Source organism: Hypanus sabinus, chromosome 9, assembly GCF_030144855.1.
Source record: "Hypanus sabinus isolate sHypSab1 chromosome 9, sHypSab1.hap1, whole genome shotgun sequence".
Taxonomy (NCBI): domain Eukaryota; kingdom Metazoa; phylum Chordata; class Chondrichthyes; order Myliobatiformes; family Dasyatidae; genus Hypanus; species Hypanus sabinus.
This window is the reverse complement of record NC_082714.1, coordinates 165,290,487-165,317,432: the sequence shown is the minus strand read 5'-3', so window position 1 is coordinate 165,317,432 and position 26,946 is coordinate 165,290,487. Positions and strand designations below refer to the sequence as shown.

Sequence of the window (26,946 nt, the reverse complement as noted above, 5' to 3'; positions counted from 1 at the left end):
GCCAGCCCACTCATATAGATCGACTGGTTGAGTGATGTTCCAGCAACAACCTTGCACTCAACACCAGTTAGACCAAGGAATTCAGGAAGGGGAAGTCGAGGGAACACACAGCAGTCCTCATTGAGGGATCAGGAGTGGAAAGAGTGAGCGGTTTCAAGTTCTTTGGTGTCAACATCTCTGAATATCTGTCCTTGGCCCATATCGATGCTATTAAGAAGGCATGACAGCAGCTATATTTAATTCGGAGCTTGAGAAAATTTGGTATGTCACCTCTAGCAAATTTCTATAGGTGTACTGTGAAGAGCATTCTAACTGGTTGCATCACCATCTGGTATGGAGGGGTCGTGACACAGGATTGGAAAAAAGCTGAAGAAAGTTGTAAATTCATGGGCACTAGCATCCCCAGCATCGAGGACCTCTTCAAAATGCAACTCCTCAAAAAGGAAGTATCCATGATTAAGGATCCCCTAACACCCCGGACATGCTCTCTTCTTATTACAGTACTACCATTGTGGGCACCATGGTAGCGTAGTGGTTAGCACAACACTATTGCAGCTCAGGGCGTCAGAATTCAGAGTTCAATTCCGACATCATTTGTTAAGAATCTGTATATCCTCCCCATGGAAGGCAAAGGCTGCTCTGGTTTTCTCCTACTGTCCAAAGATGTACTAGTTGGTCATTGTAAATTGTCCCATGATTAGGCTAGGATTAAATTGGTGGTCACTGGGTGGGGTAGCTCAAAGGACTGGAAGGTTCGATTCCACGCTGTATCTCCAAAAACAATAAAGAGGGGATACAGGACCCTGAAGGCTCACACTCCACGTCTTCCCCCCTGCCATTAGATTTCTGGTTGCTGAACAGATAATGAACCCACCCATGAACACTACCTCACAATTTTTGCTCTCTTTTTGCACTATTTAATTTTTAATATAGTCCTTATGATAATTTATAGGTTTTTAAATGTATTGCATTGTTCTACTGTCACCAAACATTGAATTTCATGACATGCATATGCTGGTGATAGTGAACCTGATTCTATTTCTGATTCTTACTTCTGCCAAGTGCGTCTCACACCTTGTCCACTGGCACCCAGCAGAGACAGAGAGAAGTTGTATTTCAGACAATGCAGTTATAACAATTGCTACTGTCTTGTACGCCAAGTCATCTTCTCCTCACTCCACCATGGCTGACCCATACCGGCTCCAATCCAGGCAGCTACATATTCACATATTTTAACTGCAGTTGGATCCTTGACTTCCTTAAGACAGACTTCAGTCAATATAGATACAATAAACATTTCTCACTGACCAACAACACAGGTGCACCTCAAGTCTAAGTGGTCAGAACACTGCTCTACTCTTCTTACACCCATAACTGTATGGCTGAGCACAACTCCAATACTATCCACAATGTCACTGTAACTAGTAGAATCATGGTTAATGATGAGTCAGCACACACGAGTGAGACAGATCCACCCAGCTCTGTGGTGCTGCAATGACAATTTCACGCTGAACTTCAAAGTTCAAAGTAAATTTATTATTAAAGTACATGTATGTTACCAAACACCACCCTGAGATGCATCTTCTTGTCAGCATTCACAGTAACTATAAAAAATTACAATGAAAGACCACACACAACAAAATGGATAACTAATGTGCAAAAGAGAACAAAATATAAAACCAGAATAAGTTAATAATAAATAAATAAGCAATAAGTATTGAAGATGACAGGTCCTTGAAGGTGTTGGGAACAGTTCAGTGATAGGGCAAGTGAATTTGAGTGTAGTTATCCCCTTTGAGAGCCTGATGGTTGAGGGGTAATAACTGTTCCTGAACCTGGTGATGTGGGTCCTGAGGCTCCTGTACCTTCTTCCTGGTGGCAGCAGTGAGAAAAGGGCATGACCTGGATGGTCATTGCTTGGAGTGCTGCACAGACACAATAGAAGCATTGCTGTGCAAGTCTGGTGAAGAGCTTTAAAAACTCAGTCTCCATGGGAGCGGTCTGAGTCAGTGTGGTTAGGCTTTGGCAAGAAAAGGCGGAGGCAAAGTAAGAGGTACACTCACTCCTTATTTCTTAATTCTTTTTTCTGAATTAACTCTTGAGAAAATAGGGGATATGTCTACAGGACCAGTGTTCTGTTCTGAGTGTCAAATGTGGGATTTCCAGGAGTCAACCTGCCTCCCCGATGGCCACATCTGCACTAGGTGCATTGAGATGCAGCTCGATGACCTTCAGCTTGTTAGGGAAAGTGAAGAGGTGAGAGGCAGGAGCTACAGGGAGGTAGTCACTCCAAGGCTACAGGAGACAGATAAATGTGTGACTGTCAGGAGAGAGAATGTGAGAACGCCAGATAGTGAAGAGCATCCTTGTGGCTGTCCCCCTCAGCAGAAGGTACTCCATTTTGAGTACTGTTGGGGGGGGGGGGGTGGGGAGATGATCTACCTGGGGGAAGCAACAGTGGCTGTGTCTCTGGAACTGAATCTGGCCCTGGGCCTCAGAAGGGTAGGGAACTGAAGATGGCAGCAGTAATAGTGTGAGGGGGACAACTATAGAGGCAATTGTGTGGACACGAAAAAGAAACCCAATGGTAGTTTGCCTATCAGGTGCCTCGTCCACAATATTCTGAAAAGAGAGGTTGAGCAGCCAAAGGTCATGGTACTATTGTTACCAATGACATAGGTAGAAAAAGGAAGGAGGTCCTGAAAAAAGAACGCAGGGAGTTAGGAAGGTAGCTGTGAAGCAGAACCTCAAAAGGTAGTAATCTCGGGATTGCTGCCTGTGCCACGCAACAGTAAGGATAGGAATAGAATGGAGCAGTAGATAAATGTGTGGCTGAAGAATTGGAGCGGGGGTAGGAATTCAGATTTGTGGATAATTGGGACCTGTTCTGGGGCAAGTCTGATAAATACATACGAACATATGAAATGGGAGCAGGAGTCGGCCATCTGGCCCATCAAGCCTGCTACGCCATTCAATAAGATCATGGCTGAATCTGGCCATGGACTCAGTTCCACCTTCCAGCCTTTTCCCCATAACCCTTAACTCCCCTACCATGCAAAAATCTATCCAACCTTGTCTTAAATATACTTACTGAGGTAGCTTCCACTGCTTCATTGGGCAGAAATACAAAGGGGACAGGTTGCTCTTGAATTCGAGGGGGACCAATATCCTTGCGGGCAGGTTTACAAGAGCTGTTGGGAGTGGTTTAGACTAATATGGCAGGGGAATGGGAACCAGGATGATAGAGCTGAGGATGAGCCAGCAGGTTTACAAGTTGATAATGGGTGTAACATGAATGTAAGGAAGGACAAGCCAATGACTGGGTTCAAATGCAGACAGAGCAAAGAGTTAAGTTGTACCACAGAGGCAAAATTCAAAAGGGCGAAGATTGCAGGACTGAAGGTGGTGTATTTAAATTGTGTGTAGCATTCTGAATAAGGTGGATGAACTTGTGGTGCAGCTAGAGATTGGTCGGTATGACATTTCGGGCATCACTGAGTCATGGCTGAAAGAAGGCCATAGTTGGGAACTTAACATCAAAGGATGTACTTTGTATTGAAAGGACAGGCAGGAAGACATAGGTGGTGTTGTGGCTCTGTTGATAAGAGATGGAATTACATCTTTAGAAACAGGTGACATAGGGTCAGAGAATGTTGAATCTTTGTGAGTGGAGTTAAGAAACTGCAAGAGTAAAAATGGCATTATGGGAATAGGTAGCCAAGATGTGGGATTGAGATTGCAAAGGGAACTGGAAAAGGCATGTAATAAGAGTAATGTCACAATTATAATGGCGGATCTTCCATATGCAATTCAAGTCAAGTCACTTTTATTGTCATTTCGACCATAACTGCTGGTACAGTACATAGTAAAAATGAGACGTTTTTCAGGTATTACATGACAGTACAAAAACTCGACTGAACTATGTAAAAAACTACACAGAAAAAAACTACACTAGACTACAGACCTACCCAGGACCGCATAAAGTGCACAAAACAGTGCAGGCATTACAATAAATAATAAACAGGACAATAGGGTAGCAAGGTGTCAGTCCAGGCTCTGGGTATTGAAGAGTCTGATAGCTTGGGGGAAGAAACTGTTACATAGTCTGGTTGTGAGAGCCTGAATGCTTCGATGCCTTTTCCCAGATGGCAGGAGGGAGTAGAGTTTGTATGAGGGGTGCATGGGGTCTTTCATAATGATGTTTGCTTTACAGATGCATTGTGTAGTGTAAATGTCCGTAATGGTGGGAAGAGAGACCCTAATGATCTTTTCAACTGACCTCACTATCTGCTGAAGGGTCTTGCGATCCGAGATGGTGCAATTTCCGAACCAGGCAGTGATGCAGCTGGTTGGGATGCTCTCGATACAACCCCTGTAGAATGTGATGAGGATGGGGGGTGGGAGATGGACTTTCCTCAGCCTTTGCAGAAAGTAGAGACACTGCTGGGCTTCCTTTGCTATGGAGCTGCTGTTGAGGGACCAGGTGAGATTCTCCACCACATGAACACCAAGAAATTTGGTGCACTTAACAATCTCTACCGAGGAGTCGTCAATGTTCAGTGAGGAGTGGTCGATCCGTGCCCTCCTGAAGTCAACAACCATCTCTTTTGTTTCGTTCATATTCAGAGACAGGTTGTTGGCTCTGCACCAGTCCGTTAGCTGCTGCACCCCCTCTCTGTAAGCTGACTCGTCGTTCTTGCTGATGAGACCCACCACGGTCATGTCATCGGCGAAGGGAGTTTCTACTGCAGTTGTACAAGACTTTGGTGAGATCGCACCTAGAGTATTGTGTGCAGTTTTGGTCCCCTAATCTGAGGAAAGACATTCTTGCCATAGAGGGAGTACAAAGAAGGTTCACCAGATTGATTCCTGGGATGACAACACTTTCATATGAAGAAAGACTAGATCGACTAGGCTTATACTCACTGGAATTTAGAAGACTGAAGGGGGATCTGATTGAAACATATAAAATTCTAAAGGGTTTGGACAGGCTAGATGCAGGAAGATTGTTTCCGATGTTGGGGAAGTCCAGAACGAGGGGTCACAGTTTAAGGATAAAGGAGAAGCCTTTTAGGACCAAGATGAGGAAAAACTTCTTCACACAGAGAGTGGTGAATCTGTGGAATTCTCTGCCACAGGAAACATTTGAGGCTGGTTCATTGGCTATATTTAAGAGGAAGTTAGATATGGCCCTTGTGGCTAAAGGGATCGGGGGTATGGAGAGAAAGCAGGTACAGGGTTCTGAGTTGGATGATCAGCCATGATCATACTGAATGGCGGTGCAGGCACGAAGGGCCAAATGGCCTACTCCTGCACCTATTTTCTATGTTTCTATGAACTTGATGATGTGGATCGAGCTGTGTGTTGCAGCACAGTCATGGGTCAGCAGAGTGAACAGCAATGGACTGAGCACGCAACCCTGGGGAGCCCCTGTGCTCAGTGTGATGGTGTTGGAGATGCTGCTCCCAATCCAGACTGACTGAGATCTCTCAGTCAGGAAGTCTAGGATCCAGTTGCAGAGGGAGGTGTTCAGGCCCAGTAGGCTCAGCTTTCCAATCAGTTTCTGAGGGATGATTGTGTTGAATGCTGAACTGAAGTCTATGAACAATATGCAAGGGGACTGGGAAAATCAGGTTGGTGTCGGAGTGCAAGAGAGGGAATTTGTTGAATGCCTGCAAGATGGCCTTTTAGAGCAGTTTGAGCCTATTTGGGGAAAGGCTATCTTAGATTGAGTGTTGTGTAATAATCCAGATCTCATTAGGGAGCTTAATGTAAAGGAACCTTAAGAGACAATGATCATAATATGATCAAATTCATACTGCGATTTGAGAGGGAGAAGCATAACTCACATGCAGTAGTATTGCAATGGAATAAAGGAAATTACAGAGGCATGAGAGAGGACCTGCCCCAGGTGGATTGGAGGAGGATACTGGTGGGGATGATTGTCGAGCAGAGATGGCTGAAGTTTCAGGGAATAATTCACAAGGCACAGGATAGATATGTCCCACAGAAGTTGTTCTCAAATAGCAGGTGTAGGCAACAGTGGCTGACAAAGCAAGTTGAAGACTGCAAAAAAGCCAAGAAAAGGGCATATAAGGTAGCAAAAATGAGTGGATAGTTTAATGATTGGGAAACTTTTAAAATCCAACAAAAGACAACTAAAAAGCTATAAGGGAAAAGATGAAATATGAGGGCAAACTATCCAATAATATAAAGTAGGATATGAAATATTTTTTCAGTTATAAAAAGAGTAAAAGGGAGATGAGAGTTGATATTGGACCACTGTAAAATGATGCTGGTGAGATAGTAATGGGAGACAAAGAAATAGCAGATGAGCTTAATGAGTACTTTGCATCAGTCTTCATTGTGGAAGACAATAGCAGTGTGCCAGAAGTCCATGAGTGTCAGGGGGCAAGAGTGAGTGCCAATGCTATTACAAAAAAAAAAAATACTTGGCAAACTCGAAGGTTTTCAGGTGGATAAGTCACCTGGACCAGATGGACTACATCCCAGAGTCCTGAGAGAGTTTGCTGAAGAGATAATGGATGCATTGGTCATGATCTTTCAAGAATCACTTGATTCTGGCATGACCCCAGAGTACTGGAAGATTGCAAATGTCACTCCACTCTTTAAGAAAGGAGGAAGGCAAAAGAAAGGAAATTATAGGCCAGTTAACCTAACCTCAGAGGTTGGGAAAGTGTAGAGTTTTTAAACTAAGAATGAGGCTTTGGAGTACTTGGAGACTAATGATAAGTCTCTGTTTCTGTAAATGGTTTCTGTAAATGGAAATCTTGCCTGACAGGAAAGTAACAAGCAGGGTGGACAAAGGAGTTGAAAGGACTAGATAAGATGGATGTTTCCTATGGTTGAGGTATCCAGAACTAGAGGAACAGCCTCAAATTTACCTTTTAGAACATAGGAATGGAGGAATTTTTTTTAGTGAGTGGTGAATCTGTGGAATACTCTGCAACAAACTGAGGTTGAGGCCAAGTCTGTGAGTATATTTAAGGCGGAGGTTGATAGTTTCCTGATCTGTCAGAGTATCAAGAGGATATGGCAAGAAGGCAGGTATATGGGGCTGAGTGGGATCTGGGATCAGCCATGATGGAATGGTGGAGCAGACTTGATGGACTGAATGGCCCAATTCTGCTCCTATGTCTTATGGTCTTAATGATGAGTGCAGCTTTCCAGAAACAGCATTCCATAGAGATGTGCTCAGTGGTGGTGAGCACATTATCTGTGATGGATTGGGCTGTATCCACTTCTTGTAACCAGTCAGCGTACTCTCCACTATGCATCTGTAGAAGTTTGTCAAAAGATGTCATGCCAAATCTTCACAAACTTCTAGAAAGTAGTGGCACTGTTGTGCTTTCCTTGTAATAGCAATTAATGAACTGAACTCAGGACAGATCCACTGAAATTATAACACCAAGGAACTTAAAACTGCTGACCCTCTCCACCTCTGATCCTCCAATGAGTATGGTTTCTGTTTTCTGATGACTCTGCCATAGTTGAATGCATCAGCAAGGGAGATGAGACGGAGTACAAGGCTATGGTGGAAAACTTTGTCGTATGGTGTGAGCAGAGTCATCTGCAGCTTAATGTGAAAAAGACTAAGGAGCTGGTGGTGGACCTGAGGAGGGCTAAGGCACCGGTGACCTGTTTCCATCCAGGGGTCAGTGTGGACACGGTGGAGGATTACAAATACCTGGGGATACGAATGGACAATAAACTGGACTGGTCAAAGAACACTGAGGCTGTCTACAAGAAGGGTCAGAGCCGTCTCTACTTCCTGAGGAGACTGAGGTCCTTTGACATCTGCTAGACAATGCTGAGGATGTTCTACGAGTCTGTGGTGGCCAGTGCTATCACGTTTGCTGTTGTGTGCTGGGGCAGCAGGCTGAGGGTAGCAGACAACAACAGAATCAACAAACTCATTCGTAAGGCCAGTGACATTGTGGGGGTGGAACTGGACTCTCTGACAGTGGTGTCTGAAAAGAGGATGCTGTCCAAGTTGCATGCCATCTTGGACAATGTCACCCATCCACTCCATAATGTACTGGTTAGGCACAGGAGTACGTTCAGCCAGAGACTCATTCCACCGAGATGCAACACTGAGTGTCATAGGAAGTCATTCCTGCCTGTGGCCATCAAACTTTACAACTCCTCCCTTGGAGTGTCAGACACCCTGAGCCAATAGGCTGGTCCTGGACTTATTTCCACTTGGCATAATTTACTTATTATTATTAATTATTTATGGTTTTATATTGCTATATTTCTTCACTACTCTTGGTTGGTGCATCTGTAACGAAACCCAATTTCCCTCGGGATCAATAAAGTATGTCTGTCTGTCTGTTTCCTCTTCCTGGAGTCAATAATCAGCATTTTGGTCTTGCTGACATTGAGTGAGAGCTTGTTGGTGTGGCACCATTTAGCCAGTGAACCTCAGGGTTGGAAAAGGTAACATAACTACTTTAATAATAAATTTACTTTGAAATGTCTCTCCTAAATGCTGATTTGTCACTGATTTGGCCTATGGCAGCAAACTTGAGTATGGCACTGGAGCTGTGCTTAACCTCATAGTCATAAGTGTAAAGTGAGTAGAGCTGGGGGCTAAGCACACAGCCGTGTGGTGCACCTGTGCTGAGGGAGATTGTGGAGGACATGTTGCCAATCCAAATTGACAAGTGAGGAAATCGAAGAGTCAGTTGTACACGGTGGTATTGAGGCCAAGGTCTTGGAGCTTATTGATTAGTTTTGAGACGATGGTAGCATCAACAAAATCAAAGAACTAATTTGTGACTTCAGAAAGGGAAAGTTGGGAGACTACCTGCCAGTTCTCATCTCAGGTAAACTGTCCTGGACTCAGCACATGGATGCAACCATAGAGAAGATGTACCTGTGCCTCTCGTCTCTCAGAAGCTGAGGGAAGTTTGCCATATTACCAAACACTCTGACAAACTTTTACAGATGCCCCATTGAAAGGATCCTGCCTAGTTGCATCATGACCTGGTACGGCAATTCCAAAGCACCAGAATACAGGAGGCTGCAGGGAGTAGTGGACACAGCCCTCCCCTTCATTGACAACATCTACAAGGTGCTAACAACCTTCATCAGTCGATGTTACATGCAGAGACCTTTCATCGGGAGTCTTCAGAATTCACAAGTCCTGGTGAAAGGTTTTGGCCCATAACATCGACTGTTTATTTCCATAGGTGCTCCCTGACCTGCTGAGTTCCTCCAGCATTTTGTGTGTGATGCTCTGAATTTCCAGCATCTGCAAAGTCTCTTGTTCAAATTTAACTGTCATTCAATCATACATGAATACAGCCAAATGAAACAGCATTACTCCCAGGCGAAGGAGCAAAACACAGTACCAACAGTCATACACAGCTGCAGGCACATATACCACATGAGACAACAGGAAAATACAATCACACACAAAAAGAAATAGTCCAAATCCCTGAGTCCAAGAAAGTTGCAGTAGTCCACTGCTAACCAAACAGTAGAGGGCAGCATCGACCCCAGCATGTATACCACGTCACATCGACCTTGGCACTCCAGCAGAATGCAACAACTCCTCTGGACGACTGCAAACAGGCAACACCACAGCTTGAGGCCTAGTCCTCTCTGCGACTGAGGCCACGCACGTCCCTTGCTGTCCACCTCACTGTTTGCCAAAACCAGTGAATTGAACTTGCAGCGTTTCACATCAACAATGTCCAACATGGTCTTATGATCACAATCCACACCAAGTCCAACTCCTTCAGTTTCTCTGCCAATAAGCAACTCACTAATGGGTTGACCTGCAATTTTTTCAGTTCTTAACATCCAGCAGGGTCCTGTGATCGTAAAAAAATACGTTAAAAAAGACAATAACACTTTTGGTTGGCCCCATAGAAGTCACTATGTCTGAGTGTGCTGTCATCTTACTGGAAGTGTGTTTGTGTATCCAGCAAAGATCTCCACTATCTGGACCATGCCATCTTCTCAGAGCTACCATCAGGCAGGAGATACAGAAGCCTGAAGACCCACACTTTCAGATTCAGTAACAGCTCCTTTTCAATACCTCTTTGATATTTGAATAGTAATCTGACCTGCACAACACACTTTGTTATAGCATTCACAGGGGCCTGTACCTCAACTTCAATTACCTCCTTTTGTCACCTGTTCTCACCCATACCTCTACTTACTGAGGAGGCTGAAGACAGCTAGACTATGCATATCTGTACTCACGTCATTTTACAGATGCACAGTAGAAAGCATTCTAACATGCTGCATCACTGCATGATATGGAAACTGCACTGCAGCAGACAGGAAGCCTCTACAACAGGTAGTCAAACCTGCCCAACACATCACCAGCATCTGTCTACCCACCATCAAGGATATATATACTGGTTTATTATTTCTCTCAACCCCATCCTCCTGCCTTCTCTTTGTAACCTTTGATGCCCTTACTAATCAAGAACCTATCAACCTTCACTTTAAATATACTCAATGATTTGGGTTCCATAGAGGTCTGTGGCAATGAATTCTATGGATTCATCACACTTGAGCTAAAGAAATTCCTCCTCTCTGCTCTAAATGGACCTCCCTGTATTTGGAGTCTGTGACTCCTGTCCGCATCCACTCTAACTAGGCCTTTCAATATTTGGTAGATTTCAATGAAATCCCCCCCCATTCTTCTAAACTCCAGTGAATACAGGTCCAGGGACATCAAATGCTCCTCCTATGTTAACCCTTTCACTCCTGGAATCATACTTGTGAATTTGCTCTGGATCCTCTCCAATACCAGCACATATTTAAGGGGCCCCAAAAGGAACCCACAACTGCTCACAATACTCCAAATGCAGTCCGACCAATGCCTGATAAAGCCTCAGCATCACATCCTTGCTTTTATAATCTAGTCTCCTTGAAATGGACACTACCATTGCATCACCACAGACTCAACCTGCAAACTAACCATTAGTGAGTCCTACATGAAGACTCCAAAGTCCCTTTGCAAGAGAATGAGGCGGAGTCAAGTAAGGGCAGTTGAGAGACATCAGTTGATGGAAATAAGTAGTAGATAGTGACAGAACAACTGATGAAGCTAGAGCAGTGTATGTGGTGTGAATGGATTTCAGTCAGGCATTTGACCAGGTTCTCCAAGTGGGCTCATACTGAAAGTCAGGAAGCTTCTGATCCAGGGAACCTTGGCTGTGTGGATTTAGAACTTCCTGCCCATAGGAGGCAGAGAGTGGTAACAGATGTCCAGTATTTTGCCTGGAGCTTGGTGACTGGTGGTGTTCCACAGGGACCCCTGCTTTTTGTGATTTTCATAAATATAACCGTATAACAACTACAGCACGGAAACAGGCCATCTTGGCCCTTCTAGTCCGTGCTGAACGCTTACTCTCACCTAGTGTCACCTACCTGCACTCGGCCCATAACCCTCCATTCCTTTCCTGTCCATATACCTATCCAATTTGTTTTTTTAAATGACAAAATCGAACCTGCCTCTACCACTTCTACTGGAAGCTCATTCCACACAGCTACCACTCTCTGAGTACAGAAGTTCCCCCTCATGTTACCCCTAAACTTTTGCCCCTTAGCTCTCAACTCACGTCTTCTGGTTTGAATCTCCCCTCCTCTCAATGGAAAATGATTTAGATGAGGTGGTGGAAGGGTAAGTTACTACATTTGCAGAAAACACAAAAGGCTGGTGGTGTTGTGGATAGAAACAGGGCATTGATTGGATGCAAAGCTGGGCTGAGAAGTGGCAGATGAAGTTCAATCCAGAAAAGTATGAAGTAATGAGTTGAAGGCAGAGTTCAGGAATATGGCAGGATTCTTCACAGTCACCAGATCTTAGTACCCACATCCATAAAGCTAGCAAGCAAAATGTTTGAGTGGTTAAAGCAGTGTATGGGGTGTCAGCTTTCATTAGTCAGGAGATGAAAGGTAATGTTGCAGCTTGATAAAACTCTGGCGACACCACACTTGAAATATTGCGGTCAGTTCTGGTCACCTCATTAGAGGAAAGATGTGGAAGCTTTAGAAAGGGGGACAGAGGAGATTGACCAAGATGCTGCCTGGATTGGAGGGTGTCTTATGAGGAAAGGTTCAGCGAGCTAGGGCTTTTCTCTTTGGAGTGAAGGAAAATGAGAATCACTTGATTGAGGTGTACAAGATGATAAGAGGCATTGATTGAACCGACAGCCAGAACCTTTCTCCCAGGTTGAAACAAAGGTGAAAATAATACAAGGGGGCATTATTTTAAGTATGGGGGGGGGATGCCAGAGGTATTTTTTTCTTCACAGGGAGTGGTCGGAACACCTGTTGGGGTGGTGATAGAGGCAGATGCATTTGGGACATTTAAGAGATTCTCAGATAGGTACATGGAAATAGAGGGGCCTGTGGGAGGGAGGCACTACATTGATCTTGGATTAAACAGCACAATATTCTGGGCCGAAGGATTCTATGAGCTAGCCATATTTTGAAAGTATTTCAAATGCATATTATCGCAATTAGTCCTCCAAGTCCTGGGTGTCAATATCACTGAGGACCTAACCTTGACTCAACACATCATTGCAGCTATACAGAAGGCAAGACAGTGGCAATATTTCATTAAGAATTTGAGGAAATATGGTATGTCACCAAAGACACTCACAACTTTCTACAGATGCACCATGGAGAACATTCAAACTGACTGCATCACCATCTGGTATGGGGGGGGGGGGGTGCAGGTACAACACAGGATCATAGCAAGTTGCAGAGAGATGTAAAATTAGCCAGCTCCAACATGGGTACTAGCCTCTAGGTTATCTTCAAGGAGCAGTGCCTCAGACAGGCGGCATCCATCATTAAGGACCTCAACACACAGGACGGGCCCTCTTCTCAATGTTACCTGAAGGCACACAATGATTCAGAAACAGCTTCTTCCTGCTCTGCCATCAGATTTCTCAAGGATGTTGAACCCATGAACACCATTTCATTTTTTTTATTTCCTGTTTTTTATAGTCCTTAACTACTTAATGTATATATACTTATAATAACTCACAGTTTTTCTGTTATCATTATTGCATTGTACTGCTGCCACAAAGTTAACAAATTTCACAACTTATGCCAGTGATATTAAACCTGATTCGGACCCTTTATACTTTTATTATGAAAAGCATTGTTGAGGATCCCTGCCACCCATCCCACAATCTCTGTGACCCTCTACCGTCAGGAAGGAGGTACAGGAGCATCCGGACTAGAACTGCCAGACTGGGCAACAGCTCAGGCTCTGAGAATAGTGAATACCTTGTCACCACCGAGGTCTTGTTACTAGGGCACCGAGTTGTATACTGTACTGATTACCTGTGCTGCACACTTCATATGCACTTTGAATTATAATTTGTTAACTTTTTTGTGGTAATATTTAAGTGCTGTGTGTGATACATGTATTGTGGGTACACCAAGGTCCAGAGGAACGTCGTTTTGTTGGATATATGACAGTCAGATGACAATAAACTTTACCTCAGTTAATAAAACTCTATGAGATTGTTCCTTAGGTCATAAATTCCATTTGGGAAAAAAACCCAACTCTGCAGCTCAGAACCTTCCCTACTTGGTACAAACCCGAAGAACACCTGGGTTCGTATCGGCCTTTTGCAAGCTTACCATTGCTAACTGCTTCAGGGACAAAGTGTGGTGGAGAGCCCAAAGGCTGAAGGAGTGAAAGGGGCAAAGGTACCAACATACTGACAGGACACCCTACATGCAGCCCCGGGGTTCACAGCTGGGGTAGGGAATGACATGAACAGCTCCCTCACTGCCACAGTACAGCGCTTACTAACTCTCACATTGCGTCGCTCCCTCCCACCAGGGACAGAGCCCAGACTCACGGTAATGGCGACGTCGTCATCGTACAGGATAAGTGCGCTGTAGATACAGGCCAGCTCGGCTTCGGAGGCCATGACGCTCACCACAGCAACCACCTGCACCGAAAGTGGGCGGCACCAGAGAGCGGCGCGTGCGCAGGGCGGCGCCAGCCGCCTTCTTTGTGAGGGTCAGTCAGGATGGCCGCCCTCTTCTGCGGGGCAACTGCGGCAACTTGAGCATCGGACTGCAGATCAGGGAGAGAAGGTTGGGCCAACAAAAAATGATTGGTCATGGTCCATAGTTCTCTCTAAACAGGGTCCAGAACAAAGCCGGTATTCATGCGTCTCTGCTGGTAGTTGTTTATTATTGTCACTTGAATGCCGTACAGTGAAAACTTCTGTTCAAAGTAAATTTACTTGATGGCAGCAGTACAAGAGAGCATAGCCGGGATGGTGGGGGTCCCTGATGATGGATGCTGCTTTCACATACTTTCCAAGATGCTAGCTGGACAAGGCATGTCTTATGAGGATAGGTTGAGCAAGTGAGGGCTTTTCTGTTTGGAGTGAAGGAGGATGAGAGGAGTACAAGATGACAAGTCTTTTCCACAAGGCAGAAATGGCTAATACAAGGGAGCACAATTTTAAGATGATTGGAGGAAAGTATAGAGGTGATCTCAGAGGTAGGGTTTTTTTTAAACACCGTGTCAGGTGTGTGGAGCACCCTGCAGGGATGGTGTGGTGGTGGGGGCAAATACTCTGGGGACATTTAAGAGGTTCTTAGATAGGTACACGGATGAAAGCCAAATGTGTGGGGGAGGGGTTACATTGATCTCAGAGTAGGTTTAAAAATCAACAATGTGATATGAATGGCCTATTTTGCGCTGTAATGTTTGATGTCCTACATTCTATACATGTACCTGTCCAAATGTCTTTTCAAGATTGTTATTGTACCCACCTCTACCACTTCCTTGGCTAGTGTCACATACCCACCACCCTCTGTGTGAAATATTTGCCCCTTAGGGCAAATAAAACTTGCCCTTCTCACCTTAAACCTCTGGCCTTCCATCTTGGACTCCCCTACCCTGGGAAAGTGTCTATCAATATTCACCTGATCTGTGCACGCCCCCCCCCCCATGATTTTATAAATCTCTGAGCTCACTCCTTAGCCTCCTACAATCTACAGATAGAAGTCATCATCCATCTAGCCTCTCCTAACTGCAACCACCCAGTGCAAGGAACATCTTCATAAATCTTTTCATACCTTTTCCAGTTTAGTGATGTTCTTCCTGCTCCAAAACTGTTGTTCAGCATCTTGTACAGCTGCAACGTAATGTCCCCCTCAATGCACTCTTGCGGTTGAAATGATACTCTAATTGTTCTTGTACAGGATTTTTAAAAATCTGTTTATGGATCAGCATACACACTCACTTCAGGCACTGTCCAACTCAGCCATGGACAGCTGCAAAAGGAGGAGGGTTTGGCATAGGGCAAACAACCGCAACCCATAAAAACCCAGAGCTACCAGCCCAGAAAAACCAACAGAAGATCCAAGACCTCATCCCTAGGAAAGGAAGGATCTTCAGCGAGAAGATGAAATCGTGTGGGGAAAGTGGAAGCCACAGGACCTATTAACCTTCTCTGGCCCAGGACAGCGAGCTGCTGTTAGCGGCTCTTGCCCCAGTAGGGGAGATGGGCTTAAGAAAAGGAAGACATTGCTCTTCATTCCTTCTTCCAACAATAAACAATTTGCATCCGGATGAGCTCAATGTCTCCTGTGCTCCCTTTGACCACCAGATCAGGGAGGAACCATTGCATACCCCCATGTCTCCCGATGATCCTTTGGTCTCAGTATCTGAAGATGACGTATGAGCTGCCTTCAAGAGAGTGAATCCAAGGAAAGCACCTGGATTGGGCAGAGTACTTGACTGAGAACTGAAGATCTGTGCTGAAGCAACAGGTCCACAGCAGATGCCATCTCAGTGGTTCTTCACACAACCCTGGAACATCTGCTCAGCAAAGATGCATACATCAGGATGCACTTTTATCAATTACAGCTCAGAATTTAACACCATCATCCCACCAAAACTAATCAGGATATTCTAAGACCTGGACCTCAATACCCACTTGTGTAATTGGATCCTGGGTTTCCTCACTTGTAGACCCCAGTCAGTTTGGATTGGCAAAAACATCTCCTCCACAATCTCCATCAGCACAGGTGCACCACAGGGCTGTGTGCTTAGCCCCCTGCCTTACTCGCCTTACACCCATGGCTCAAATCAAGGTGCAGGTTAGAGGTGCTTAGGTTTATGGGACATGGGGGCACCTTTTAGGGCAGATGGAACCTGTACTGTCAGGATGGGTTGCATTTGAGTGGGAGGGGCACTAATGTTCTGGCCAGATGCATGTTTCAGTTAGTTGAGGACAGTTTAAACTAGGGAATGAGGGGGGAGAGGAGGGAGCTTGGAACAGGCCAGGCTCAACTGTTTAAACACTTTAGTGCAGAATAGGATGAAAAACATCAGTAATAGACTAAGGACAGCCCGTAAAAATGCAAAAAGTATTAAGGATAAAATAAATGAGCTGGAATTATATGCTAGTGTGTATAATAGCAATTACTGAAACCTGGCTGACCTCAAACGATGGTGATGAATGTGGTATTAAAGGATGTACCTCAATTAGGAAAGATAGGCAGGATCATAAATGTGGAGGAGCAGCCATATACATAATAGAGAATTTAAACACAAGGCTGCTTATCATAGGAGATGAATTGAGACTTGGTGAAGATATCTGGGTGAGAATTGAAAACTATAAGGATAAAGGAATAACATTGCATGTGTGTTATACACCCTCTAATGCTGATAGTGATTTTAATAAACAACTCTATCAGAATATTAGAAAAGCAAGTTCTGAGAGTGATGTTATAGTTATGGGAGACTTTAATTTCCCAAATATTGAGTGGGTGAACCCAGTAACTAATGGATACAGGTCAGTGAATTCATTGAGTAATTGAATGATTGTTTTTGACCCAGTACATTAATGCACCAACAAGAGGGGAGGCCTGTCTAGATTTGATAGATACTCTGTAACAATCAGGATAAAATTTTCAGAACAGAAGTTGTTGAACTTTTAGGAACAAATGATCATGACATTGTTATCCTTGAAGATTTTTGGGAGAGTAAAATCAGTAAAAACCATTAAATTGAATTTCAAAAAGGCACAGTTTGTGCAGATGGGCAAAGACTTCAGAAGGTAAACTGGAAGGAGGTGCTTGACATTGATTCAGTTGAGGAACAATGGGGTCAATTTAAAGAGGTAATACACACAGGGCAATAAGTGTTCATACCCAAGGTTGGGAGAGGCAGAGAGTGGTGAATGTGTGGAATGGGCTGCCAGCAACGGTGGTGGAGGCAGATACAATAGAGTCTTTTAAGAGACTCTTGGATAGGTACATGGAGCTTAGAAAAATAGAGGGCTATGGGTAACCCTAGTATTTTCTAAGGTAGGGACATGTTTGGCACAGCATTGTGGCCGAAGGGCCTGTATTGTGCTGTAGGTTTTCTATGTTTCAATGAGCAATAAAAACAAAAGATCAACTACATAGATGAATATAGATATATAGTACATAAAAATTATTGAAGAATAGACACCTATATAAAGAATACAGAAAAATAGTAATGATGGGCCATATGAAAATTTGAGAGCAAAAGACAAGAGGGAAATACAGATTGCAAAAAGGCAGGTTAAGAAGTATATTGTTGATAATGCCAAGATTGACCCAAAGACATTTTTAAAAGAAAAGTCAAGGAGGAAGTTAAGTGTATTAGGAATAATAGTAGGGTGTTAAATTATGTAGAGAAGGACATTGCAGATACTCTTAAATCATATTTTGCTGAAGTAATCACCTGCAAAGATGTTAGCAATATGCCAGTAAGTGTTGAGAAAAATAAGGTTTTAAGTGACTTACAGATCTTAGTTAATCAATATCCAGGGGCAGACAACATATATCCAAGGGTACTTAAGGAGGTCTGTGATTATATATACAAACCCCAAACATGTATTTTTCACAATTCACTGAAGACTGGTGAAATCCCCAAGGACAGGAAATAGGCTAACGTTGTCCCAGTATATAAGAAGGGTGACTGTACTGACCCTGGTAACTCTAGACCAGTGAGCTCAACGTGTATCATGGGTAAGGTAATGGAATAAAGAATAAGTTGGAAAAACAGGTGATAAGAACAGACATGTTAGCAGAAAGCCAGCATGAGTTAAGAAAGGAGAAACTGTTTTACTAATATGCTGGTGTTCTATGAAGAGATAACTAAAATTTATGATAACAATAGGACGGTTGATATAATTTACTTGGCCTTTCAGAAGATTTTTGACAAGGTACTCCATGAGAGGTTAATAATCAAATAACAGGATGAAGGGATTTGGGGTAAGATGTGTGAATGGGTGCAGCACTAGCTCAAAAACAGAAGACAACAAGTTATGGTGAGAGGATCATTTTCACACCTCGAAGATGTTAAAAGTGGAATTCCGCGGGGATCAGTTTTGGGCCACTGCTGTTTCTAATTTACCGTAATGATTTGGTTAAAAGAACTAGTAAAGTTTGTCGATGACACAAAATTAGGGAGACAGGCTGATAACATTCAGGCAGCAGAATCAATAATAGCAGATGAAAATTAATCTAAGTAAATGTAAAATGTTACTGATAGGAAGTAGAAATATTAAATATAAATTTACAATGGGGGCTCTTGAGTTAGAAAGTGCACTGTGTAGGAAGGTAGACTCATGACTATCAACATCTGAACAATGCACAGAAGCAAATAGAAAGGTTAAATGAATGTTGGGCTATATAATGCACTCAGTGGAGTTCAAGTCTAGAGATGTTCTCCTTAAACTGTATAATGCACTTGTGAGGCCACACCTTGAGTACTGATCAATGCCCCTCGTCATATTATACACCTCTGTCAGGTCACCTCTCCTCCTCCATGGCCTCCATATTGTGTGAGAGAGGTGAAGGCACTGGAAAGAGTGCGGAAACTCATTCCAGGTCTGCAGGGTATGAGCAATGATTGAAAAAATTAAATTTATTTAGCCCAGGTAGATGTAGAATGAGAGGAGACATGATGGAAGTGTTCAAAATCATTCAGGGTATAAGTAATGTGGATACCAGCTGCTACTTCAAAATCAATCCATCAACAAGGACATGGGGCCATAGGGTGGAGACTGGTTGAGGGGAGATTTCAGACTAACCTCAGGAAGCATTTCTTTACACAGCGAGTTGTGGGCACATAGAACAAGCTAACCAGTTGTGTAGTTGCAAGTAGTACCTTAGACTTCCAAATCTAAGCTCAATAGTTAGTTCAACACAATATGAATAGGAATTGGGCAAGCTTTGTCGGGCCAATCGGCCAGTTCTTGTCAAAAACTTTTGGATGTTCCAGTGTTCTACTGACTGTGTGGCTAAGTACAGCTCCAACACCATTGCTGACAAAACCACTGTTGTGGGCTGTATCAAAGGTGATGATGAATCAGCACACAGGAGGGAGATTGAAAACTTGGCTGAGTGATGTCAAAACAACAACCTCTCACTCATTGTCAATAAGACCAAGGGACTGGTTGTAGACTTCAGGAAAGGGAAACCAAAGCTCCATGGGCCAGTAATTATCAGAGATTCAGAGGTTGAGAGGGTCAGTAACTTTAAGTTCCTGGATGTCACAATCTCAGGAGAACCATCATATAAATATTATTGTGAAGAAAACACAACAGCACCTCTGCTTACTGAGGAGTCTGCAGAGGTTCAGCATGTTGTCAAAAATCTTGGCAAATTTCTGTATATGTGTGGTGGAAAATGCGCATTGCAGCCTGGTGTAGGAAGACCGATGCCCTTCAGCAGAAAATCCTATGAAAGGTAGTGGATTCAGCCCAATACATCATGGGTAAAACCCTCCCAAACACTGGACATATCTACATGAAACAAAGCTGTAGAAAAGCAACATCCATCATCAAAGATCTTTTTTTGCTGCTGCCATCAGGTAGTAGGTACAGGAGCCTCAGGACTCGCACCACCAAGTTCAGGAACAATAGACAATAGGTGCAGAAGTAGACCATTCGGCCCCTCGAGTCTGCACCGCCATTCTGAGATCATGGCTGATCATTCACTATCAATACCCAGTCCTTGCCTTGTCCCCATATCCCTTGATTCCCCTATCCATCAGATATCTATCTAGCTCCTTCTTGAAAGCATCCAGAGAATTGGCCTCCACCGTCTTCCGAGGCAGTGCATTCCACACCTCCACAACTCTCTGGGAGAAGAAGCTCTTCCTCAACTCTGTTTTAAATAACTGACCTCTTATTCTCAATCCATGCCCTCTGGTACTGGACTCTCCCAACATCTGGAACATATTTCCTGCCTCAATCCTATCAAATCCTTTAATTATCTTAAACGTTTCAATCAGATCCCCTCTCAATCTCCTCAATTCCAGCGTGTACAAGCCCAATCTCTCCAATCTCTCTGCGTAAGACAGCCCTGCCATCCCAGGAATCAACCTAGTGGATCTACGCTGCACTTCCTCAATTGCCAGAATGTCCTTCTTTAAACCTGGAGACCAAAACTGTACACAATATTCCAGGTGTGGTCTCACCAGGGCCCTGTACAAATGCAAAAGAACATCCTTGCTCTTGTATTCAATTCCCCTTGTAACAAAGGCCAACATTCCATTTGCCCTCTTCACTGCCTGTTGCACTTGCTCATTCACCTTCATTGACTGGTGAACTAGGACTCCTAGGTCTCTTTGCATTTCTCCCTTACCTAACTCTACACCGTTCAGACAATACTCTGCCCTCTTGTTCCTGCTTCCAAAGTGGATAACTTCACATTTATTCACATTGAATGACATCTGCCAAGTATCTGCCCACTCACCCAGCCTATCCAAGTCTCCCTGTATTCTCCTAACGTCCTCTTCGCATGTCACACTGCCACCCAGTTTAGTATCGTCAGCAAACTTGCTGATATAGTTTTCGATGCCCTCATCTAAATCGTTGACATAAATCGTAAAGAGCTGTGGTCCCAATACAGAGCCCTGTGGTACCCCACTAGTCACCTCCAGCCAGTCCGAGAAACACCCATTCACTGCTACCCTTTGCTTTCTATCTGCCAACCAGTTTTCTATCCATGTTGAAACCCTGCCCCCAATGCCATGAGCTCTGATTTTACTCACCAATCTCCTATGTGGCACCTTATCGAATGCCTTCTGAAAATCTAGGTACACAACATCCACTGGCTTACCCTCGTCTAACATCCTTGTTACACCCTCAAAAAACTCCAACAGATTAGTCAAGCATGATTTGCCCTTGGTAAATCCATGCTGGCTCGGCCTAATCCTATTTCTGCCATCAAGATATGCCACTATTTCGTCCTTAATAATGGACTCAAGCATTTTCCCCATGACTGACATTAGGCTAACAAGGCGATAGTTCTCCGTTTTCTCCTTCCCTCCCTTCTTGAAAAGTGGGATAACGTTAGCCACTCTCCAATCTTCAGGAACTGATCCTGAATCTAAGGAACATTGGAAAATGATTACCAATGCATCCGCAATTTCCTGAGCCACCTCTTTTAGAACCCTCGGATGCAGACCATCTGGACCCGGGGATTTATTAGCCTTCAGTCCTACCAGTCTACTCATCACAGTTTCTTTCCTAATGTCAATCTGTCTCAATTCCTCTGATATCTTATGACCCTGGCCCATCCATACATCTGGGAGATTGCTTGTGTCCTCCCTGGTGAAGACAGATCTAAAGAATGCATTAAATTCTGTTGCCATTTCCCTGTTTCCCATAACAATTTCTCCCAATTCATTCTTTAAGGGGCCAACATTGTTCTTAACTATCTTCTTTCTCTTCACATAGCTAAAAAAGCTTTTGCTATCCCCTTTTATATTCCTGGCTAGACTGAGCTCATACCTGATTTTTTCTCTCTGTATTGCTTTTTTAGTTAAGATCTGCTGTTCCTTAAAACTTTCCCAATCATCTGTATTCCCACTCATTTTAGCCCTGTCATACTTCTTTCTCTTTAATGCTGTACAATCTCTGACTTCCTTTGTCAACCACTGTGGCCCCTTCCCCCTCTTTGAATCCTTCCTTCTCATTGGAATGAACTGCTTTTGCATCTTTTGTATTATGCCCAAGAATATCTGCCACTGCTGATCCACTGTCTTTCCTGCCAGGGCATCCGCCCATTTAACTTTGGCCAGCTCTTCCCTCATGGCTCCGTAGTCTCCTTTATTTAATTGCAACACTGACACCTCTGATCTGCCCTTATCCCTCTCAAATTGTAGATAAAAACTTATCATGTTATGATCACTACTTCCTAATGGCTCCTTTACTTCAAGATCACTTATCAATTCCTGTTCATTACACATCACCAGGTCCAAAATAGCCTCGTTCCTGGTTGGCTCAAGCACAAGCTGTTCCAAAAATACATCCCTTAGACACTCCACAAACTCCCTATCCTGGGGTCCAGCACCTACCTGATTCTCCCAGTTCACCTGCATGTTGAAATCTCCCATAACGACTGCATAACCTTTAGCACATGCCAATGTTAACTCCCTAATCAACTTGTACCCAATATCCACGCTACTGTTTGGGGGCCTGTACACAACACCCATTAGGGTCTTTTTACCCTTACTGTTCCTCAGCTCAATCCACACAGACTCTACTTCCCCTGTTCCCAAGTCACCTCTTGCTAAGGACTGAATCTCATTCCTCACCAACAGGGCCACCCCACCCCCTCTTCCCATATTTCTGTCTCTACGATAGCACGTATATCCTGGTACACTCAATTCCCAGGCCTGATCCCCTTGCAGCCATGTCTCCGTTATCCCAACAATATCGTAGTTCCCCATTTTCATCTGAACTTCAAGCTCATCTGTCTTATTTCTGACACTACGCGCATTCAAGTATAGAATTCTTAGCCCATTCCTCCTCTTCTTGCTTAAAACACTGTCTACTGTACCTAACCCAGCTCCTTGAACTTCCATCGGGCTAATTGCACCCTGAATTTTGATGACCTTCTCAAGATCACCCAAATCTTCTACACATTTAATCTCATGCTCCTTCTGACCAACCCTCTGGATCTGGATCCCTGCCCCCTGCACATCTAGTTTAAACCCCCCCCCCCCCCGAGCAGCACTGGCAAACACTCCTGCAAGAATGTTAGTACCCCTCTTGTTCAGATGTAGACCGTCCCTTCGAAACAGATCCCAATGTCCCTGGAACAAAGACCAATTATCCAAAAACCTGAACCCTTCCTTCCTGCACCATGCTCTCAGCCTCGTATTGATGTGCATAATCATTCTATTCTTCGCCTCACTCACATGTGGCACAGGTAGCAATCCCAAGATTGTCACCCTGGAGGTCCTGCCTTTCAGCTTCACTCCTAACTCCCTGAACTCTCTAAGCAGGACCCCCTCACTCACCTTACCTACATCGTTGGTCCCTACATGGACCACTACATCTGGGTTCATGCCCTCGTTCTCAAGAATAGCCTGCACCCGATCTGAGATGTCCAGGACCCTGGCACCAGGGAGGCAACATACCATCCGAGGCTCCCAATCTGCCCCACAAAATCTCCTATCTGCCCCCCTGACTATAGAATCCCCTAAAACTATCGCTCTCTTCTCTTCCCTCCTCCCCTTTCTAGTTGAGGGTTCAACCTCTGTGCCAGAGGCAGGACCACTACAACTCATTCCTGGTGGGTCATCCCCATCAACAGTATCCAGTACGGTATACTTATTGTTAATGGGAATGGCTGCAGGGGTGCTCTGCTCTCTCTGCCTGCTCCCCCTGCCTCTCTGGACCGTCACCCATCTGCCTACTTCTTGGTTTTTTGGTGTGACTACCTCCTGATAACTCCTATCTATCTCTGCCTCTGCCTCCCGAATGATCCGTAGTTCATCCAGCTCCAGCTCCAACTCCCTAACTCGGGCTGATAGGAGCTGCAGCTGGACGCACCTCTTGCAGGTGTGGTCATCAAGGACAACTGTGTTGGCCCTGACCTCCCACATACTGCATACGGAGCACACCACTGCTCTGACTGTCTCCCCCATACCTGAACTGGATTATTAGAATAAGTCTAAAAAGCGACCTTACCTTCTTCCCCTCAGCGAGCAATCACACAGGCTTACCGAAGTCCCCTTACGCCGAAGCCCACTTAGCCAAAGCCCAGGACTCTGCTTCCACAGACTCCACTGCCTGCTCTGAAAAGAAGTCCTGCCTTTTAAAGTGCGCGCTCGACGCTGACGTCACTCGCGCCTGCGCAGATCCCCCTACTCCACAGGTATTGACCAGGTAGGCTAAAATCCTACCTACACAGTCAAATTCTCTGAGCTCCCAGCTGAATCACAACTTGTAACTTGCTCCCGATTCAAATGACCACTCTGAAAAGAACAGCTACTACCCCTCGACCATCAGGCTCTTGAATCAAAGTAGATAACTACACTCATCTATTTCTGGTGTTCCCACAACCAAAGTACTCACTTTTGGGCTCTTTACCTGGTTACTTCATGCTTTCATTATTTATATTTGCATTTGCACAGATTGTTGTCCATTGATCCTGTTTACAGTTACTGTTCTATAGATATGCTGAATATGCCCGCAGGAAAAAGAATCTCAGGGTTGTATGTGGTGACGTGTATGTACTCTGATAATAAATGTTACTTTGAATTTTGAACTTCTTTTTGATCAGACAAATCTGATCATTACACAGTGCACTGAGACAGAGCAGGGTAAAACAATACCAGAATGTGGAATAATCCAGGTTTAGGAACAGTTATCACACTTCAACTATCAGGGTCCAGCAGCACTCACCTCAACTCTCGACTGATCACTGAACATAACCTATGGACTTACTTTCAGGGATTCTGCATCTCATGTCCTCCATTCTAATCATTTGTTTATTTACTTATTATTCTTAATAACTTGTTTTTGTATTTGCACAATTTTTCACTCAGTGTGTAGTTTCTCCCTGGTGCTGTTCTACTTCTATGGTCTACTGTGAATGGCTGCCAGAAAATGAATCTCAAGTTAGCGTATGCTGACAAAACGTACTTCGTTAATAAATTTACTTTGAACTTTGAATAGTGTAACAGCGACAGAGAAAGTACTAAAATGGTGGAACTCTGTAATTAAAACAGGAAATACTGGAAACATTCATCAGATTAGGCAGGAAAAAAGGAATTAACACTTTACCCAGTTCAACTTTATTTTCAGTTATATTGTCATTTCGATTGTATACCTGTCGACTGCAAGCATTTCCACAGAATGCTCTGGTTTCCTTCCACAGTCCAGAAACATACCGGCTGGTAGGTTAATTGGTCATTGTAAATGGTCCTCTGATTAAGCTGGGGTTAAATCAGTGGGTTACAAGGCAGTAGTGACTCATAAAACACAGAAATCTACAGCCCACAATATTGTGCCGACCATGTAACCAACTCTAGAAGCTGCCTAGAATTTCCCCCCTGCATTGCCCTCTATTTTTCTAAGCTCCATGTACCTATCTAAGTGGCCTTTAAAAGACCCTATTGTATCCACCTCTATCACCTTTAATGGCAGTACATTCCACACACCCTCCACTCTCTCTGTGAAAAACTTACCTGTGATATCTCCTCTGTACCTTATTCCAAGCACCTTAAAACTGTGCCCTCTCATGTTAGCCATTTCAGCCCTGGGGAAAAGCCTCTGACTATCCATACAATCAATGCCCCTCGTCATATTATACACCTCTGTCAGGTCACCTCTACTCCTCCATTGCTCTAAGGAGAAAAGGCCAAGTTCACTCAACCTATTCTCATAAGGCATGCTCCCCAATCCAGGCAACATCCTTGTAAATCTCCTCTGCACTCTCTCTATAGTATCCACATCCTTCCTGTAGTGAGGTGACTAGAACTGAGCACAATACTCCAAGTGGGGTCTGAACAAGGCTTATATAGCTGTAACATTACCTCACGGCTCTTGAACTCAATCCCACGGTTGATGAATGCCAACACACCATATGTCTTCTTAACCAACTGTCAACCTGTGCAGCAGCTTTGCGTCTCCGATTGATCTGGACCCCAAGATCTCTCAGATCCTCCATGCTGCCAAGAGTCTTACCATTTATATTATATTCTGTCTTTATCTGACCTACCAAAATGAACCACTTCACACTTATCTAGGTTGAAGTCCATCTGCCGCTTCTCATCCCAGTTTTGCATCTTATTGGTGCCCCGCTGTAACCTCTGACAACCCTCCAGACTATCCACAACACCCCCAACCTTTGTATCATCAGCAAACTTACTAACCCACCCTGCTACTTCCTCATCCAGGTCATCTATAAAAATCACAAAGTGTCATGGTCCAGTCCGTGAAATCGGCATTCCAGTTCACAATCTGGTCCGTTGTTCCTTATTCCAGGTTTTCCAGTTTCTTTTGTTCGGTTGGGTGCTCTAATTGAGGCACCTAATTCTCATTTTGCGCTTGCTACATAAATAGCTCCTGGGGTCAGATTCATTGGCTGGACTGTTCCCTTCCCTCCTGAAGCCTTGCCTTGCCTGCAACCTCGCCTGTATTGCTGACAAGTTCTACTGCCGCAGCAAGACAGGTGCCTTGCTGTGTCTAGACATGGAACAGAATATCGTTCTTTGGAACCGTCTCTGTGTCCACGCCTTCGTTAGGTAGGTCCAGCCGTTTGCCGCTACCTTGTGTTGAGAACCATCTCTCTGTGTTCTGTATATGAGTCTCGGCACTATGTCCTGCTCCCTAGGAGGGGTACAGACTCTGTGTAGAGACCTGGCCCCAAGTCCCGTTCCTAAGGCAGGGTCCTGGCTCTGTGTTCCATGTCCCTGTGTTCCTGCTTCTCTCAAGAGCAAGGCTCCATGATCAGGTGTCCCAAGATCGAGTCAAAGAAGGTTCTTCTGTCCGTGTGCCTCATCCTGTGCAGGAGTTCCATGTCTAGTCCTGCAGCCAAGTCTGGAAGAACCCAAGCCCCACCTGGTCCTGCAGCCAAGCCTGGAAGAACCCAAGCCCCACCTGGTCCTGCAGCCAAGCCTCGGAGAACCCA

The 26,946-nt window shown here is 44.4% G+C and overlaps 1 protein-coding gene across 1 annotated transcript in view; it reads right to left on the bottom strand.

Annotated features, from left to right (window-relative positions):
* The window catches only part of LOC132400007 (large ribosomal subunit protein P1-like), a 36,685-nt gene extending 22,705 nt beyond the window's left edge, over positions 1-13,980 (bottom strand). Inside the window, exon 1 of the mRNA XM_059981051.1 lies at positions 13,872-13,980. Within this exon, the coding sequence (XP_059837034.1) occupies positions 13,872-13,943 (72 nt within the window). The 5' untranslated portion in view covers positions 13,944-13,980. The remainder of the gene's footprint in view (positions 1-13,871) is intronic.
* Between the last annotated feature and the right edge of the window lie 12,966 nt (positions 13,981-26,946).